This window comes from Dermochelys coriacea, chromosome 2 (genome assembly GCF_009764565.3).
Source record: "Dermochelys coriacea isolate rDerCor1 chromosome 2, rDerCor1.pri.v4, whole genome shotgun sequence".
In the NCBI taxonomy this organism is placed as follows: Eukaryota; Metazoa; Chordata; order Testudines; family Dermochelyidae; genus Dermochelys; species Dermochelys coriacea.
Window position 1 is genome coordinate 200,777,156 of NC_050069.1, and position 21,256 is coordinate 200,798,411.

The 21,256-nt window shown below is 42.2% G+C and overlaps 1 protein-coding gene across 3 annotated transcripts in view; it reads right to left on the minus strand.

Moving 5' to 3' along the window:
* UBE2E2 (ubiquitin conjugating enzyme E2 E2) overlaps positions 1–21,256 on the minus strand; it is a 341,147-nt gene that overhangs the window by 61,788 nt on the left and 258,103 nt on the right. For all 3 annotated transcript variants that reach the window (XM_038390202.2, XM_038390203.2, XM_043509037.1), the window contains one exon: positions 5,264–5,396. In XM_038390202.2, the coding sequence (XP_038246130.1) occupies positions 5,264–5,396 (133 nt within the window). The remainder of the gene's footprint in view (positions 1–5,263; positions 5,397–21,256) is intronic.

Here is a 21,256-nt window from a genome sequence, read left to right on the forward strand (position 1 = left end):
TCTGTCACTCGCTCTCCTCCACACTTGCTCACTTGTTCATTTTCACTGGGATGGGGCAGTGGTTGGGGTGCAGGAGAGTGTGAGGGCTCCAGCTGGGGGTGCAGGCTTTGGAGTGGGGCCAGAAATGAGGGGTCTGGGGTGCAGGAGGGGGCTATGGGATGGGGCCAAGGGGTTCAGAGTGTGGGAGGTGGTTCCAGGCTGGGGCAGGGGGTTAGGGTGCGGGGGAGAACGAGGGCTCCGGCTGAGGTTGTGGGCTCTGGTGTGGGGCTGGGGATGAGGGGTTTGGGGTTCAGGAGGGGCTCCAGGCTGGGACAAGGGGTTGGGATACAGCAAAGGATGCAGGCTCTGGGAGGGAGTTTGGGTGAGGGAGGGGGCTCAGGGCTGGGGCAGGGAGTTGGGGTGCGGGAGTGGGCTCAGGGCTGGGGCAGGGGGTTCAGGTGCAGAAGGGGATGCAGGGTGCAGGCTCCAGGTGGCACTTATCTCAGGCAGCTCCCAGAAGCAGTGGTATGTCCCCACTCTGGCTCCTAGGGTGGAGGCACCGCCAGGTCGGTCTGCGTGCTGTCCCATCCAGAGGTGCTGACCCTGAAGCTCCCAATGGCCATGGTTTCTGGCCAATGGGAGCTGGGGAATGAGCGCTTGAGGCGGGGGCAGCGCGTGGAATTCCCTGGCTGCCCCGAGCCTAGGAACCGAATTGAGGACATGCCACTGCTTCCGGGAGCTGCCCAGAGCCAGGGCAGGCAGGGAGCCTGCCTTAGCCCCACTGCAGAGCCAACCAGACTTTTAGCAGCCAAATCAGCAGTGCTGACCGGAGCTGCCAGGGTCCCTTTTCGACCGGGCATTCCAGTTGAAAACCAGATGCCTGGCAACCCTAATTACAAGTTCACCAGCAAAGTATTTTTCATAATTATAAAAATATTTTCCCCCACTTCTCAACACACATACTCTCTCTCTCATTAATGGATTCCATGACATCTGCAAACAGAAAAATAGTTTGACATCCATTGACTTCAGTGGGCTTTAGATTAGGCCTTGTAACAATAACTGTGTCTTGTGATATGGGCCTTTGGAACCTCAACCAAAGTCATGTGATTGCATCTGAGACTGGCAAGACATGTTTCTTGCCAGTGCTTCTGTGGTCAAATTTTGGGATTATCAAATTTGACAGTGTTCCTTTAAATGTTTCCTTAATGGTAACAGAGGATAAAAGCAGCCTTATAAGTCTCAAGAGGAATATATGAATTCTACAATAGTAACAAATGAGTGTCAGGCTGTTTCAATTCTACACCCACGTGCAAGTCACCTACTCAGTATTGCTAACTGCAAGCATTCAAAAAAACATGAATCAAGGCCCCCTCCCCACCAAATCTTGATATGGCTTCCAAATCATGAGATTTTTTTTCAGAAAAACTAATAAGTTTTAGGTTCTTTTTATTTGCCTTTTAGTTTTAAGCCTTTCTTAAACTTTTCTTCACAACCATGAGGACTAAAAATGAATAAAAAAATTAATAAATAAAACAGAGATTCTCACATTCACATGACTCCAGAAGCAGGGGCTTTAAGAACAGCACCAAATATCACAAGTCTTAAAATAAAACTGAGAGAGGTGGCAATTCTGCCTACTTACATACACAGAACTGTACCATGAAGCTCTCTACCAGATAGTCTGCCTCCTTGACAGATTTTTTTTAGGCTATACAAATCAAGGTTAGGAGGACAGATTTAAACAACATACTGACTGCAGCAGTTATCTTGTGACAAGTAGTCACCTTCCCACACTCCATTTCTCAAGGGACTTCCCAAAGGATTTTATACACGAGTCAGTTTCTGAGAGGAGGGAGAATATGCACACTGAAAACATGAACAATGTAAGATTACTCAGAGCACGTTTGAAGATAGAGATTATCTACAACAATGGATGAAAGCTGTTAGAATAAAAGTCACACAGTGCAAAAAGGAGGTTTAGTAAAATACTGATACAGGTCCTCTGCACTTACACCCCCATATTTTTTTTATGGATAACAACTGACCTTGTTGTAATTGCTGGCCCTGTAATAGTACAATGCAGTATCATCAGTTCTATCACCCTTTATCACAATACACGTTGTGATAGAGCCGGGCAAGATGGCTACAGGAGAGTAACAGAAGGCAGATATATAAGCCCCAGGCTAAGTAGGTCCCTTTTCCCTGGCTAAGGTAATAGGGAAGGTTCCAGAACAATCAGGAACCTTCTGGAGACAATTAAGACAGGCTGATTAGAACACCTGTAGCCAAACAAGAAGCTGCTAGAATTAATTAAGGCAGGTAATCAGGGCACCTGGGTTTTAAAAAGGAGCTCATTCAGTTTGTGTGGTGCGTGTGAGGAGCTGGGAGCAAGAGGCACTAGGAGCTGAGAGTGAGAACGCTGACTGTTGGAGGACTGAGGTGTACAAGCATTATCAGACACCAGGAGAAAGGTCCTATGGTGAGGATAAAGAAGGTGTTTGGAGGAGGCCATGGGGAAGTAGCCCAGGGATTTGTAGCTGTCGCACAGCTGTTCCAGGAGGCACTCTAGACAGCTGCTTTCCACAGGGCCCTGGCCTGGAACGCGGAGTAGAGGGCGGGCCCGGGTTCCCCCCAAATCCTCGCAACTCCTGGTCAGACACAGGAGGAGTCGACCTGGACTGTGAATTCAGAAAAATGACCAAGCTGAGGGCTGCCGTGAAGCTCCAATGCAAGCAAATCCGCCAATAAGTGCAAGACCCACCAAGGTAGAGCAGGAACTTTGTCACAACGTTTATATTATTTATATGCACAAATGTCTTATAATGACAACTGGAAGCAAGAATAAAGGAGCACAAAACAGTGGTTAGAAAGCAGGATAAGAACTTCCCTATTTCATTAATAAGAAACACAAAATTTCATTACTCATTTTACAAAATAATACAGTCACCAAAATATAATTGAGTGTGGTCTGAAAAAGTCATTATCTCAGGGCGAGAGAGCAAATTGGACCTTTACCTTCTGTTCAGAAAGGACTCATTTAATGTGTTTCCTCAAAACTGAAGTGCAGTTTTAACAGAAAGAAGAACCAGATCTTACTCTCTCATATCTAGCTCTTTAGATAGCCTTATCAAAAAAAAGTATTGTGGCTTAGATTATTTTATGGCTTCTCATTTTGGAGAGAGCTTAATGCTACACTTATCATCTGCATGTGAAGATCCCCTTTTGAGTTTTTTTTGTTTGGTGTTTTTTTGGCTAGGGGACTGACATTAACTATTCTTAAAATGGCTGTAATTTTCCAATTTATGTGCCTAAAGTTAGGCACTTTAATCCATATTTAGGAACCTAAATTAGGGATTCTGTGGTGAATGTCTTGTTCTGTGGGCTGAAGAGACCCTGGCATAATTTAGACAGTCTGGGGGGAGAGTGAAGGCTGTCTAAGGTCTGGTCTACATGCAAAACTTATAGCAGCATAGCTATGTAGCTCAGGGGTTTGAAAAAAAACACACTCCCTAGAAACATAGTTAAGCTAACAAAACCCTCAGTGTAGATACAATTATGTGGCCAGAACTGTGTATATGCTGCATCTACATCAGGGGGCTCTGCCTCGATAGCTATGCCAACATAAGCTCTGTAGTGCAGGCATAGCCTAAGTGACAGCAGTCTGTCTTTCTTTCTTTCTTTCTTTCTTTCTTTCTTACAAAAGCCAAAGTCTTTATTGCGTGTTAGGGCCAAGTTCCAGCCAGCGGGACCCTCCAGCCGCAGCCGCCCTGCTCTGCGCGGGCCGGGCAGCAGCCACTTTGGGGCCCATCCTCTGCGTGGGAGGGAAGGGGTTAATCGCTCAGGCTTCCTTATTGGCCACAGCGCTGCCTGGAATCTCTGCAGTGCTGTGATTCTATAGCCACCCCCAGCCCCACTCCTGCCAGGACTCTATAGAGGGATAAGTGAGGAGGTCCTTGTGAAGCAGCTTTACAGCTATGTTCTACAGTGCCTATGCCTGGAGAATCCTCCCCTACCGGGGTATGGGGCATTTAATCCTCTTTGCCCTGCTCTGGCTCTTTTATGCAGTGTAAAGGGACCAGAGTGGGCCTGAGGGTCTCAGCCCTGATTTTCAGATGGCCTGAGCACCCAAAGCTTCAACTGACTTAAATAGGAGGGGCTATGGATTCTCATCACTTTTGAAAGCCAGGCCTCTTATTTACGTTCCTAAATAGGAATTGGAAAGTTTTGGCTAAAACAGTGGTCAGTGGGATAGATGAACCTCAACCATAACATTCTTGTCTGTGACCTCAATGTTTAGATACTCTGGGATACTATAGAATAAGGTTGTGATACACTTTATTTCTTCTGTAGGCTGAGCACACTGCACACCTCAGGATCTTCTCATATCTCTCCAATCTCCCCCACAAGCTCCCTGTGTGCCACCCTCCCATCCCCCTCTATTTCAGGGACCCCCTGCAATCATCTCTTCTGCTGTGTGCCCCCTCTTCCCCCTTGCCCTCCCTACCATGCCCCCCCATTCTCTTCCTCCATGCCAGGGCTCTTTTTGCTCCCCACTCCAACTGCATACCAGGGTTGTGTGTGCCACCCATTCCCCCACGCTAGGGCCTTTGTATGCTGCCCATACTAGGGCCCCACCCCATTCCCTCTGCAAGCCATGGGCTATGTATGCCCTCCATAACTCCCCTTCAACCCTCCACCAGGGTTCCCCATTTCTCCCCTGCCGGGGTTCTATGTTCCTCCTCATTTTCCCCCATGCCCTTCGCCCCCCACCCCACTGTTCTTATTCTCCTTTCTGTTTCAGGCGAGGTCTACACTACAAAGTTTTACAGACATATGCGCCAGAATATGCCAGAATTCCCCTCGTAGATGAAGCTTAGCCCGGCAAAAGAGTTATTTTGCCTGTATAGTTTATGTTATTTGGGGAGGTGGTTGAATGATACCAGTAAAAGCACTCCTTTTGCCTGTATGAGATGTGTTTCCACCATGAGGGGCTTTCCCAGTACAGCTATACCAGCAAAGCATTTGCAGCGTAGATTAGCTGTTACAGTGTTAACGTTTTTAAACTGTAGTGGGAGGGTGTACTGAGGAAAAATGAAGGGTACTGTTAGGCTGGAATATGTTAATGGTTAACTGATTCTTTGATCTAAAGACAATTATAGAGGTGGCTGATGCTGCTAGCTCTCTTGTTGCAGAATGATTATTAAAAAGGAGTACTATGGACATATACCATTTAATTATTTACTGGGTACTGCTATTTTACTTTTAAAATTCTTCTACTAACCTTAGGTGGTTTAAAAGGATAATCTGGTGAAAAGGTAATATCAAGGAAGAAAACTCCCCCTTCATACACAGAACCTGGAGGCCCCAGTATAGTTGACCTCCATTCATAAATGTTGTCTCCTTTGGGTCCAGCACTAAAACAGAAAACAAAAATATGGCATAATGAGTAACCACATAAAACTGAGCATATAGTACATCAGTTATATTTATGATAACATTATCTGGCAATCACACCAGAAGCAAAAATAATATATTGCATTCATGGAGCTATTCCCCAATAATACATTTGTCTGATGCCATCTTCTTTTTCACCCAAAGTGATAATCAGACACGTAAATGTAGTATAATCACTGTATTAATAAATTATTCAAATAATTATAGAAAGATTAGCTTCCTGACTGCAATTAAAATATTCTTAGCGGAGGGAGGTGAGGCAGTATTTAGAATACAAGGAGACAGAGACTACTTGTCTGTCAGCCATGCAGTATTCAACTACCTTCTTATCCACCTCATCACTAGGTGGCATTGCAGCAACACACATTATTATACAGGACAGACTGCATTAAAATCTTGGCACCATACAAATGACCTTCTGGCTGGATGCTCTAAGTCACTATTCTAAATCACTCCAATGACTAATACAGAAGGCTGTTTTACTCTACAATTATTACAATGTACTGAAAAGCTTATCAAAAGAAAGAGATACTAGCAGGTTAAATTGTAGGATTATGTTAATATATATTCCTCATTTAAACTACCGAGTACTAACATATATTTAAAATGTACAGAATATAGCTCTATATTTGGAAATAGAAACCCCCCCTCCGGTATTCAATCAACATCTAGGCACATTGAAAACTAATATATTTTTTGTAACACGGCTTCCATATAAATCAAAGTAACCTCTTTTCAAATAACACAGCCTCAGAACCATACATTTTATTCAGTGTGGACTTTCACGTGCAGGATTTTAGTTGCAGTGAGCACAACCCTAACGTTTATTTTTTCTGTGGATGTGTTAGTTACTTGATTTCAGTAAATATCAATAACATATTCAGATCTAATTCATTGATAAGCTAGGTTCTAATACAAGTAATATTTTGTGTTTGAAGAACCTACAGGATACCTCTGGGTTAGTGGTTTGTCTATATACAACAACAACAAACATTATTTTTAATTAAGATCAGTCATGATGGTGACTTCTGTGATGTGGGCACCTACCATAGTTTACAGGAAAGACGGGTTAGTGGATTTTTCAAAATAAGTGTCACAGTATTTTCTTAAGGCATTTCTTATGAAATAATTCTTGTTATGACTGCAATAAAGAATTCCAGAGCATGCAGGGTTTGTGAAATAGCTGAATGTCTAGAACAGATGAAAGCTCTTGGCTATGCTCCCTGCCTCACAATGTACTCAAGGCGTACAATTATTACACAACATCATGTCATGTTCACTTCTCAACTATTCGTTTTGTTCACTGAAAGTTAATAAACCCTCTTCCACCTGAAATTCCTTCAACTCCCTTCATTAAAACGTCTGATTGTATGATTCCCCACATACAACTGGGTGACTTACTACTGTGCAGTGTACCAGTTCATTAGTAATGATATCTACATCAATTTTCTATAAGAGCTGCTAATGTGTCTTGTATTTCTAAACTACACACTTCTTAACAAAAATGTGTTGCAGACACTATCATATTATGGAACCATCATCTTATAATATCAGCCATGCTATCAAAACTAGCAATAGTCTTAAAGATAAAATCTGTTTTTTTAAGCATCACAACAGCAAAAGAATTGCTACCCATCTGTATCTCACAATATCTGTAATACATCAGATTGCTAGCTGCCAAACAAATTTAATTTACCCGGTTCTCAGCTTGCATTAACCTTTGAATAATAAAGCACAGCTGAGACTGCTGTAAGAAACAAACCAGAGAATTAATAATTAAAAACACCTCCACAGCCTTTGGAAAGACCAATCATAAGCCATCGGGGGAGGTTTAATTGTGACTGAACTAGGCATTAAAAGGGCTAATTGTACACTTTATAAACCTAAACAAATGCTGGGGCCACAGCACTGCTACAATATGTGAGGGACACAGAAAGCAAAGCCCTAAAAGCACTAGGCAATTAGTTCAAATAAAAAAGGCAAGAAGTAAAGACAGTCTAAACTTTACATTAAAAAAACCCAACAATCCATAATCTGCAAAGAAAATCCCTTACCATTTTCTACAGAGACAAATTTTCTAATATTGGTAAAAGCAACTACTCATTTGATACCAGCAGGCTAAAATGGAAGTGATATAAATGTCAAACACAGATAAAAGGTTAAATACAGTAAGCATCAAAAGAAAATCGTATTTTTACTAGACTCCATTTAGCCTGCATGAGACAGCTGGGCCCTCTTTTGGTTTTGAGTACAACTCATGTGTTTTTGATTTTGGAGGATCAAAACTTAAAAATGTACCCAGCTGCCCATTATACTTACATTTCCATAACTTAATTTGATCATATTGTTTTGCCTACATGTTTAGCAGTGTTAGCATTTGAAGTCAACAACCTCTTAATTCAAATAGTAGAAAAATGCCACATCTGTCAATTCAACTGTTTCAGCATGTCCAGCTGCACGCCCAGCCTGACAGCACTGTGATGGACATTGATTTATATTAATTCAAAGATTATCTTTGCAACCCAGAGGGACAGAAACATTATATTTATTTATTTATTTTAAATAACAGCTTAAATTATGTCAAGGGTAGCAAAACTCTGTGTCTACAATGTTTGCATATTTGGATGATCAGTGACAGTAAGCTTGGTCAACCGATATAAAATAGAGATTTATGTGCACAATGAACGAGCTAACAGCAAGCACCAGCATAAGCCTTCTTCTCTTGCACATTAATAATACTAAAGTTCAATAGACGTATTATTTCTTTCCCTTCTTGCCTAATTAAGGCTTTTATTATAATCACCATTTACGATATTGACAACAAGAGTGACAACACATGGGATTTCTCCAGAGAAAATTCCCATATGTGAAAGCCCTCAGCTAAATCAGGGTTACAATGCAAGAGAATTTAATTACCCTTCTCTTTACGTGGACATTTGCCCCATACAGTGAAGCCCAAATATTTTGCATTCAGTGTGATTTATATTCCAGCTCGATTAATATTATTGGCAATTAAACCAAAGATCTCAATGAAAGTAAAGTAAACATCTCAGTGCTTGAAACTGTTATCTTTGAAAGGACTAATACAGATGGACACCAGTTTGGCAAAGGGGAGATTAAATCATCTAATGCTGAACCGACTCAGAGCAGAGCACATATATATGCTGCTTCCCACTCAACTGATGTTAAACCAGTCAGTTTCAATAATGGGGATAACGATGGCTGTAGCAGTTCCAGATGGAATCAGATCAACCATAAAGATACAGTAGTTGGGATAAGGACTGATCTGTCAGATATGCCAATGATTCAGTCTCCAAATTTGAGACCTGATTCTTAAATACTAAAAGTGGTGAAAGATATAACAAAACAATGAACAAAACAAGAAGAATTCAGGGCCATTCTAGAGCTGGCAATGGACCCCTCCAAGATTTCGAGCATCTATTTCAGGTGAAATTTGTAATAGAAGGCTGACGAGGTATAGTGTAAGCGTATATCTTCATAGGAATTGGATTTAGCAATGACTTGTCAACTGATAGCTCTGTATTGTCATTATTCCCTTACAATGAATGATACGCTCCATAGTGTACTGTCTGTCATATTCACTGGGGGCACTCTTCCACAGCTCAGTGGCAAACTTGGGGGTGGGATGATAACAAGTAGGTTCCATGCCACCTCCAGAATGACATCAATATGTAAGTGCTAAATTAAGGACAAAGAACTGGATAATTTAAAAATGATCTCCTTTATATTTCATCATCCAGCACATCTCTCCTAACAGGAAACATACCTCTCTCTCTGCCGTTGCCTCTAGCCATGTGCAATCTATTTGCAGGTGAAATGTGTGCAAACCACTTAGAGGAGAAATATATGTCCCTCAGAAACAACTGTAATTGAATCCATTTTATTTTAAATGTGGCTAATGTGTTGAGTATTTTCAATTCTCACAACACATTTTAGGCAGGCGGCTGCTTGAAAGAAGATGTACTAAAAGCTGCTTGTCCAGTACAAAGCATGATGAATACCAAACCTTAACTTCATTTAAAGAGTGCACTATAATATTCAGCTTACACTGGTGTATCATTGAATTAACGAGAGAGTTCCATTACTGCGTCAGTATTACTACAGATTGTCCTAGACATATTATTAAAGAGAGTTATCTGGAGAACAGAACAAAAACATGGTTGATTTTTATTTTAATCAGAGCTGTAATTTGTACATAAATCTACTCACTTTACAGAGTGTTGGTCAAAATCAATGAAAATGCAAAAGGTCAAAGAAGTAAAAGTATCTCCCATGTGGGTCGAAGTAGACAAATGGAATCAATTAATCACAATAATGTTATTTTCAATTAGATTTCTTATTCAAACATATGTTTAGTGTCAAAGGACCAAACACTTCCTCCTAGTTCTGTGAGGGTAGGGAGCATAAACCTGTGCACTGGGTAAGGGAAGTTTTGGAACCTGGGAGGGCCAGTTCAAGGCTATGCTCCTCTTTCCCTCTCCTCTGGATCTTACTGGAAATATGAATTTTGGGGTCTGACCTTACTGCCACATCTGCAGGGAGGAAAAAGAGAGATTGCCTACCGTCCTTAATCAGAGTTCTTCAAGACGTGTGGCTCTACTTGCATTCCACCTTGGGGTACACCTGTGCTCCATGCACCTGCGACCAGAATATTCATACTGGTAGCGTCCATTGTTCTGTGCCTGTGTACTTTCTTGCCTCAGGTGCCAAACCAAGGAACTAAGGACCGACTGCCTCTCCATTTCTTTCTCTACAGTGAATCAGAGTTATGATCCAAAGCAGAGGTGAAGAAGTCCAGATAGTAGAATACAGATAGAGACCACACATCTCAAAGAATTCCCATTACAGAAGGCAGGTAACCTCTCTTTCTTCTCTGAGTGCTGGTCCCTATGTGTATTCCACTCTGGGTGATTGACAAGCAGTACTCATGAAGAAAGGTGGGCATGAGGACCCTTGTGGTACTGAAATTGAAGACCAGAGGATGCATCAGATGAGGGGTGTGTACTAGGGTGTAGTGTTTTGTGAAGGTACGAATGGGACTTCATGTGGCTTCTTTGCATATGTCAATGAGAGGTACTTCCTGAAGCAAAGTTACCGAAATGGCCTTTGCTCTGGTGGAGTGCTCCCTTGCTCTGTGAGGTGGAGGAGTCTCAGACAATTGGCATGAATATGGAATCCATTGCTAGCAGCTGTCCACTCTGTTTCTGTCTTTCAATACTTTCCCCTGCTGCCTCTTGGTGAGCTTCAGACAGTGAATGAAGCACCGGCAGAGCGAGTGTTGGAGCAGCAGGGAGGCCACAGCTGCCTATCCAGATGCCACAGTGATTCCAGTCGGTGTTTTACAAATGTGTGCAATAAACAGTTGCCACAGAAACCAAAGGAGTAAACTGCTCCAAAACAAAAGCAAAGGAACACCAGCAGCCAACTCTGAGACCCCCTGTGGCAATGGGCATGGCACTTTTGTTAGTAACACCTCTGCTATGAATCAAATAATCATAGCAAAATCTGAGGAAACAAAAAGAAATAAAATAAAATTAGGGTGAACCAGTTTGGGTAAAATATGAATGACTTCAATCATAAACAAACATTACCCATATACTTTTCTTTTCTTTCTTTTGGTAAAGATTCAGAAAGCTCACAAAGCCTCATTTCCTCATGATTTTCATTTTCATGAACTTTCATTTCACCTCCTTATTCTGGATGGGGCTGAAAAGTTCATGTCAAAATTCTGTAAGAGTTGCTTTTCTTAAGGTATTTCCAGACTTGCTCCCTCTACTTAAAATCAGACCTCGATAGAAAGTTTGGCTTCCTGGGATCTAACACTCTAAAGTTTGGGGTTTGAGCTGGATTCAATGCTTTAGTTCAGCACATTAAATTGCTGTAAGTTTACACTGTGCCTTAGTCTGAGGATCAAACATAATTAAATTAAGTCTTTCAACACCCTTTCTGAGAGACAGAAAAGTTTCATTATCCCTCTTTTACATGAGAAATATGAAGCAAAGCAGGGTTACCAGGTGTCGTTTTTGACTGGAATGCCTGGTTGAAAAGGGACCCTGGTGGCTCCGGTCAGCACTGCTGACCAGGCTGTTAAAAATTCGGTTGGTGCAGGGCTGGCAGGCTCTCTTCCCAGCTCTGTGCAGCTCCCTGGAAGCAGTGACATGTCTCTCCAGCTCCTAGGGCGGGGATGGCCAAGGGGGCTCTGCGCACTGCCCCCATCCTGAGCATCAACTCCGCAGCTCCCATTGGCCAGGAACAGTTTGTAATGGTAATTGGTTAAAAAAAAATCGGTAAAGGAATAGCAATGTGTCCTTTAATGCATCTCAAAATATTGTATCCATATACTTATTAGAGCAACTGTGTTCATTATGTACTGTAGTGCCTCATTATAAGACTTCTCTAGTTTCAGCAATGAGTCTCTTAGATGTATTTTTACTACCATAACCTGAGATGTAATTTATACATCAGGGCTATCTGCTGTTTTCGTCTTGGCAACAAGCCTGCAGTACACTAAGTCAGTGAGCAAAAGTCTTTATGTGAGGCATCTTATTTGCTTTCTTCTGATTATTTTCCTCTGAGTACCTGTCACTGAAGCCACTAAAAATTACTATGGGAATGTGAAGCATTGGTTCCCTCCTGCCGATGGCATGTTGTGCTGAGAAATGCATGATTCTGGCCACAATAAAAACAACATATAGATTAAACACAAAGTGAACAACATATGGTTGACTTCGTCTATGTTTCTTTATTTAGTTATTTGTCTCTAAACCCCCTCCACCCCCCAATAAAATCATTACAAATATTCTAGCACTGTAATAGATTGGGGTTATTCCAAGACTACTGTACTTTGATGCATTTATTCTTTGTAGTCCTGTCCTCAGAATGTCTCTGGGTTGGGAACTATGTCCTAATGCATAAAACTCTTATTTATATTATAGTATCTACAGCAATTTATTGATGGTAAACACCATTACTCGGTATATGATCACAGCATGCTGAGTATTCACAATGAGAATTTAAAAATGGCAATTCTATTAACTATTCTCCACTTCGTTCACTGCAACAAGGTTACATAAAGACCTACCCAGCAGGCTTTCATTATTCAAGATTAGAAACAAGGCATTGCTTGGTAGTTTGAATCTGTGGGCCTGATTTCCTTCTCCCATCAGTTTTACACTACAATACCACTTTTGGCTTCACTGGAATTAGTCCTGATTTATACATACCAGGAAGAAAAGGAGTACTTGTGGCACCTTAGAGACTAACAAATTTATTAGAGCATAAGCTTTCGTGAGCTACAGCTCACTTCATCGGATGCATTTGGTGGAAAAAACAGAGGAGAGATTTATATACACACACACAGAGAACATGAAACAATGGGTTTATCATACACACTGTAAGGAGAGTGATCACTTAAGATAAGCCATCACCAACAGCAGGGGGGGGAAGGAGGAAAACCTTTCATGGTGACAAGCAGGTAGGCTAATTCCAGCAGTTAACAAGAATATCAGAGGAACAGTGGGGGGTGGGGTGGGAGGGAGAAATACCATGGGGAAATAGTTTTACTTTGTGTAATGACTCATCCATTCCCAGTCTCTATTCAAGCCTAAGTTAATTGTATCCAGTTTGCAAATTAATTCCAATTCAGCAGTCTCTCGTTGGAGTCTGTTTTTGAAGCTTTTTTGTTGAAGTATAGCCACTCTTAGGTCTGTGATCGAGTGACCAGAGAGATTGAAGTGTTCTCCAACTGGTTTTTGAATGTTATAATTCTTGACGTCTGATTTGTGTCCATTCATTCTTTTACGTAGAGACTGTCCAGTTTGGCCAATGTACATGGCAGAGGGGCATTGCTGGCACATGATGGCATATATCACATTGGTAGATGCGCAGGTGAACGAGCCTCTGATAGTGTGGCTGATGTGATTAGGCCCTATGATGGTATCCCCTGAATAGATATGTGGACAGAGTTGGCAACGGGCTTTGTTGCAAGGATAGGTTCCTGGGTTAGTGGTTCTGTTGTGTGGTGTGTGGTTGCTGGTGAGTATTTGCTTCAGATTGGGGGGCTGTCTGTAAGCAAGGACTGGTCTGTCTCCCAAGATCTGAGAGAGCGATGGCTCGTCCTTCAGGATAGGTTGTAGATCCTTGATGATGCGTTGGAGGGGTTTTAGTTGGGGGCTGAAGGTGATGGCTAGTGGCGTTCTGTTGTTTTCTTTGTTGGGCCTGTCCTGTAGTAGGTGACTTCTGGGTACTCTTCTGGCTCTGTCAATCTGTTTCTTCACTTCAGCAGGTGCGTACTGTAGTTGTAGGAATGCATGATAGAGATCTTGTAGGTGTTTGTCTCTGTCTGAGGGGTTGGAGCAAATGCGGTTATATCGTAGCGCTTGGCTGTAGACAATGGATCGAGTGGTATGATCTGGATGAAAGCTAGAGGCATGTAGGTAGGAATAGCGGTCAGTAGGTTTCCGATATAGGGTGGTGTTTATGTGACCATCGCTTATTAGCACCGTAGTGTCCAGGAAGTGGATCTCTTGTGTGGACTGGTCCAGGCTGAGGTTGATGGTGGGATGGAAATTGTTGAAATCATGGTGGAATTCCTCAAGAGCTTCTTTTCCATGGGTCCAGATGATGAAGATGTCATCAATGTAGCGCAAGTAGAGTAGGGGCATTAGGGAACGAGAGCTGAGGAAGCGTTGTTCTAAGTCAGCCATAAAAATGTTGGCATACTGTGGGGCCATGCGGGTACCCATCGCAGTGCCGCTGATTTGAAGGTATACATTGTCACCAAATGTGAAATAGTTATGGGTCAGGACAAAGTCACAAAGTTCTGCCACCAGGTTAGCCGTGACAGTATCGGGGATACTGTTCCTGACGGCTTGTAGTCCATCTTTGTGTGGAATGTTGGTGTAGAGGGCTTCTACATCCATAGTGGCTAGGATGGTGTTTTTAGGAAGATCACCAATGGACTGTAGTTTCCTCATATTAACCCACAGAGACCTTCCTGCCAACACTACAAAAAGAAGGATTCTAGGTGGACTCCTCCTGAAGGTCGAAACAGCAGCCTGGATTTCTACATAGACTGCTTCCGCCGACGTGCACGAGCTGAAATTGTGGAAAAGCTTCATCGCTTACCCCATAACCTCAGCCATGCAGAACACAGTGCCATCCACAGCCTCAGAAACAACTCTGACATCATAATCAAAAAGGCTGACAAAGGAGGTGCTGTCGTCATCATGAATAGGTCAGAGTATGAACAAGAGGCTACTAGGCAGCTCTCCAACACCACTTTCTACAAGCCATTACCCTCTGATCCCACTGAGAGTTACCAAAAGAAACTACAGCATTTGCTCAAGAAACTCCCTGAAAAAGCACAAGAACAAATCCGCACAGACACACCCCTGGAGCCAGGACCTGGGGTATTCTATCTGCTACCCAAGATCCATAAACCTGGAAATCCTGGACGCCCCATCATCTCAGGCATTGGCACCCTGACAGCAGGATTGTCTGGCTATGTAGACTCCCTCCTCAGGCCCTTCGTTACCAGCACTCCCAGCTATCTTCGAGACACCACCGATTTCCTGAGGAAACTACAGTCCATTGGTGATCTTCCTAAAAACACCATCCTAGCCACTATGGATGTAGAAGCCCTCTACACCAACATTCCACACAAAGATGGACTACAAGCCGTCAGGAACAGTATCCCCGATACTGTCACGGCTAACCTGGTGGCAGAACTTTGTGACTTTGTCCTGACCCATAACTATTTCACATTTGGTGACAATGTATACCTTCAAATCAGCGGCACTGCGATGGGTACCCGCATGGCCCCACAGTATGCCAACATTTTTATGGCTGACTTAGAACAACGCTTCCTCAGCTCTCGTTCCCTAATGCCCCTACTCTACTTGCGCTACATTGATGACATCTTCATCATCTGGACCCATGGAAAAGAAGCTCTTGAGGAATTCCACCATGATTTCAACAATTTCCATCCCACCATCAACCTCAGCCTGGACCAGTCCACACAAGAGATCCACTTCCTGGACACTACGGTGCTAATAAGCGATGGTCACATAAACACCACCCTATATCGGAAACCTACTGACCGCTATTCCTACCTACATGCCTCTAGCTTTCATCCAGATCATACCACTCGATCCATTGTCTACAGCCAAGCGCTACGATATAACCGCATTTGCTCCAACCCCTCAGACAGAGACAAACACCTACAAGATCTCTATCATGCATTCCTACAACTACAGTACCCACCTGCTGAAGTGAAGAAACAGATTGACAGAGCCAGAAGAGTACCCAGAAGTCACCTACTACAGGACAGGCCCAACAAAGAAAACAACAGAACGCCACTAGCCATCACCTTCAGCCCCCAACTAAAACCCCTCCAACGCATCATCAAGGATCTACAACCTATCCTGAAGGACGAGCCATCGCTCTCTCAGATCTTGGGAGACAGACCAGTCCTTGCTTACAGACAGCCCCCCAATCTGAAGCAAATACTCACCAGCAACCACACACCACACAACAGAACCACTAACCCAGGAACCTATCCTTGCAACAAAGCCCATTGCCAACTCTGTCCACATATCTATTCAGGGGATACCATCATAGGGCCTAATCACATCAGCCACACTATCAGAGGCTCGTTCACCTGTGCATCTACCAATGTGATATATGCCATCATGTGCCAGCAATGCCCCTCTGCCATGTACATTGGCCAAACTGGACAGTCTCTACGTAAAAGAATGAATGGACACAAATCAGACGTCAAGAATTATAACATTCAAAAACCAGTTGGAGAACACTTCAATCTCTCTGGTCACTCGATCACAGACCTAAGAGTGGCTATACTTCAACAAAAAAGCTTCAAAAACAGACTCCAACGAGAGACTGCTGAATTGGAATTAATTTGCAAACTGGATACAATTAACTTAGGCTTGAATAGAGACTGGGAATGGATGAGTCATTACACAAAGTAAAACTATTTCCCCATGGTATTTCTCCCTCCCACCCCACCCCCCACTGTTCCTCTGATATTCTTGTTAACTGCTGGAATTAGCCTACCTGCTTGTCACCATGAAAGGTTTTCCTCCTTCCCCCCCCTGCTGTTGGTGATGGCTTATCTTAAGTGATCACTCTCCTTACAGTGTGTATGATAAACCCATTGTTTCATGTTCTCTGTGTGTGTGTATATAAATCTCTCCTCTGTTTTTTCCACCAAATGCATCCGATGAAGTGAGCTGTAGCTCACGAAAGCTTATGCTCTAATAAATTTGTTAGTCTCTAAGGTGCCACAAGTACTCCTTTTCTTTTTGCGAATACAGACTAACACGGCTGCTACTCTGATACATACCAGGGTAAGTCAGAGAAGAATCAGACCCTGTTTTAAAATAAGACAAAATCTTTACTTGTGTGATTAATGTCTATGGTAAATTATACTAAGTACAAAGAAAAGGAGTACTTGTGGCACCTTAGAGACTAACAAATTTATTTGAGAATAAGCTTTCGTGAGCTACAGCTCACTTCATTGGATGCATTCAGTGGAAAATACAGTGGGGAGGTTTATATACACAAAGAACATGAAACAATGAGTGTTACCATACACATTGTAAGGGGTGTTACCATATACACACATTACTTTGTGTAATGACCCTTCCACTCCCAGTCTCTATTCAAGCCGAAGTTAATTGTATCCAGTTTGCAAATTAATTCCAATTCAGCAGTCTCTCGATGCAGTCTGTTTTTGAAGTTTTTTTGTTGAAGAATTGCCACTTTTAGGTCTGTAATCGAGTGACCAAAGAGACTGAAGTGTTCTCCAACTGATTTTTGAATGTTATAATTCTTGATGTCTGATTTGTGTCCATTTATTCTTTTACGTAGAGACTGTCCAGTTTGACCAATGTACATGGCAGAGGGGCATTGCTGGCACATGCTGGCATATATCACATTGGTAGATGTGCAGGTAAATGAGCCTCTGATAGTGTGGCTGATGTGATTAGGCCCTCTGCTGGTATTCCGTGAATAGATATGTGGACAGAGTTGGCAATGGGCTTTGTTGCAAGGATAGGTTCCTGGGTTAGTGGTTCTGTTGTGTGGTGTGTGGTTGCTGGTGAGTATTTGCTTCAGGTTGGGGGGCTGTCTGTAAGCAAGGACTGGCCTGTCTCCCAAGATTTGTGAGAGTGATGGGTCGTCCTTCAGGATAGGTTGTAGATCCTTGAAGATGCGTTGGAGAGGTTTTAGTCGGGGGCTGAAGGTGATGGCTAGTGGCGTTCTGTTATTTTCTTTGTTGGGCCTGTCCTGTAGTAAGTGACTTCTGGGTACTCTTCTGGCTCTGTAAATCTGTTTCTTCACTTCAACAGGTGGGTATTGTAGTTGTAATTTGCAAACTGGATACAATTAACTTAGGCTTGAATAGAGACTGGGAGCGGATGGGTCGTTACACAAGTAAAACTATTTCTCCATGTTTATTTCCCCCCACCCCCACCCTTCACTGTTCCTCAGACGTTCTTGTCAACTGCTGGAAATGTCCCACCTTGATAATCACTACAAAAGGTTTTCTCCCCCCCCCCCCCCCGCTGGTAATAGCTCATCTTAAGTGATCACTCTCCTTACAGTGTGTATGGTAACACCCATTGTTTCATGTTCTCTGTGTATATAAATCTCCCCACTGTATTTTCTACTGAATGCATCCAATGAAGTGAGCTGTAGCTCACAAAAGCTTATGCTCAAATAAATTTGTTAGTCTCTAAGGTGCCACAAGTACTCTTTTTCTTTTTGCGAATACAGACTAACATGGCTGCTACTCTGAAACCTATACTAAGTACAGTATCTCACCAGATGATAGATAGAGAATAAAGCATAAAATAAACAAACTATGAATAAATTAATAGACATCTCTATGACCTTCTAATGTAGGTTCCACTCTTTTGACCCAGCACTCCTTGATATTTTTATTTCCTTGTAACTCACAGCTAGCCCCTATTTTTGCCTTTTTCCTTTCTGTTACTGCAAAAATTAAGATGTTTGTACACCAATGTGAGGAGCCTAGGTAACGAAATGGAGGAACTAGAGCTACTGGTACAGGAAGTGAAACCAGATATTATAGGGATAACAGAAACATGGTGGAAGAGTAGTCATGACTGGACTACAGGTATTGAAGGGTATGTGCTGTTTAGGAAAGACCGAAATAAAGGTAAAGGTGGTGGAGTAGCATTGTATATCAATGATGAGGTAGAATGTAAAGAAATAAGAAGCAACGGAATGGATAAGACAGAGTCCGTCTGGGCAAAAATTACATTGAGGAAGAAATCTATTAGAGCCTCCCGTGGGATAGTGCTTGGGGTGTGCTATAGACCTCTGGGATCTAATTTGGATATGGATAGAGCCCTTTTTAATGTTTTTAATAAAGTAAATACTAATGGAAACTGTGTGATCATGGGAGACTTTAACTTCCCAAATATAGACTGGAGGACGAGTGCTAGTAATAATAATAGGGCTCAGATTTTCCTAGATGCGATAGCTGATGGATTCCTTCGTCAAGTAGTTGCTGAACCGACTAGAGGCGATGTCATTATAGATTTGGTTTGATGAGTAGTGAGGACTTCATAGAAGAAATGGCTGTAGGGGATAATCTTGATTCAAGTGATCATGAGCTAACTCAGTTCAAACTGAATGGAAGGATTAACAAAAATAAATCTGCAACTAGGGTTTTTGATTTCAAAAGGGCTGACTTTCAAAAATAAAGGAAATTAGTTAGGGAAGTGGATTGGACTGAAGAATTTATGGATTTAAAGGCAGAGGAGGCCTGGGATTACTTTAAATCAAAGCTGCAGAAGCTATCGGAAGCCTGCATCCCAAGAAAAGGGAAAAAATTCATAGGCAGGAGTTGTAGACCAAGCTGGATAAGCAAGCATCTCAGAGAGGTGATTAAGAAAAAGCAGAAAGCATACAGGGAGTAGAAGATGGGAGGGATCAGCAAAGAAAGGTACCTTATTGAGGTCAGAACATGTAGGGATAAAGTGAGACAGGCTAAAAGTCAAGTAGAGTTGGGCCTTGCAAAGGGAATTAAAACCAATATTAAAAGGTTCTATAGCCATATAAATAAGAAGAAAACAAAGAAAGAAGAAGTGGGACCACTAAACATTGAGGATGGAGTGGAGGTCAAGGATAATCTAAGCATGGCCCCATATCTAAACAAATACTTTGCCTCAGTCTTTAATAAGGCTAAAGAGGATCTTAGGGATAATGGTAGCATGACAAATGGGAATGAGGATATGGAGGTAGATATCACCATATCTGAGATAGAAGCAAAAGTAGAACAGCCTAATGGGATCATTAGGCAAAGTATTTGTTTAGATATGGGGCCATGCTTAGATTATCCTTGACCTCCACTCCATCCTCCACTTCATCCAAGAATATTAAAGGAATTGGCACACGAAATTGCAAGCACATTATCAAGAATTTTTAATGAATCTATAAACTTAGGGGTTGTACCGTATGATTGGAGAATTGCTAACATAGTTCCTATTTTTAAGAAAGGGAAAAAAAGTGATCCGGGTAACTACAGGCCTGTTAGTTTGACATCTGTAGTATGCAAGGTCTTGGAATAAATTTTGAAGGAGAAATTAGTTAAGGACATTGAAGTCAATGGTAAATGGGACAAAATACAACATGGTTTTACAAAAGGTAAGTTGTGCCAAACCAACCTGATCTCCTTCTTTGAGAAAGATTTTTTAGACAAAGGAAACGCAGTGGATCTAATTTACCTAGATTTCAGTAAGGCGTTTGATACTATGCCACATGGGGAATTATTAGTTAAATTGGAAAACATGAGGATCGATATGAAAATTGAAAGGTGGATAAGGATTTGGTTAAAGGGGAGATTACAACGGATCATACTGAAAGGTGAACTGTCAGGCTGGAGGGAGGTTACCAGGGGAGTTCCTCAGGGATCGGTTTTGTGACCAATCTTATTTAATCTTTTTATTACTGACCTCGGCACAAAAAGTAGGAGTGTGCTAATAAAGTTTGCAGATGATACAAAGCTGGGATGCATTGCCAATTTAGAGAAGGACCGGGATATCACACAGGAGGATCTGGATGATCTTGTAAACTGGAGTAATAGTAATAGGATGAAATTTAATAGTGAGAAGTGTAAGGTTATGCATTTAGGGATTAATAACAAGAATTTTAGTTATAAGCTGGGGACGCATCAATGAGAAGTAATGGAGGAGGAGAAGGACCTTGGAGTATTGGTTGATCATAGGATGACTATGAGCCACCAATGTGATATGGCCATGAAAAAAGCTAATGCCGTCTTGGGATGCATCAGGAGAGGTATTTCCAGTAGAGATAAGGAGGTTTTAGTACCGTTATTCAAGGCACTGGTGAGACCTCACCTGGAATACTGTGTGCAATTCTGGTCTCCCATGTTTAAGAAGGATGAATTTAAACTGGAACAGGTACAGAGAAGGGCTACTAGGATGATCCGAGGAATGGAAAACTTGTCTTATGAAAGGAGACTTAAGGAGCTTGGCTTGTTTAGCCTAACTAAAAGAAGGTTGAGGGGAGATATGATTGCTCTCTATAAATATATCAGAGGGATAAATACCGGAGAGGGAGAGGAATTATTTAAGCTCAGTACCAATGTGGACACAAGAACAAATGGGTATAAACTGGCCACCAGGAAGTTTAGACTTGAAATTAGACGAAGGTTTCTAACCATCAGAGGAGTGAAGTTTTGGAATAGCATTCCAAGGGAAGCAGTGGGGGCGAAAAATCTATCTGGCTT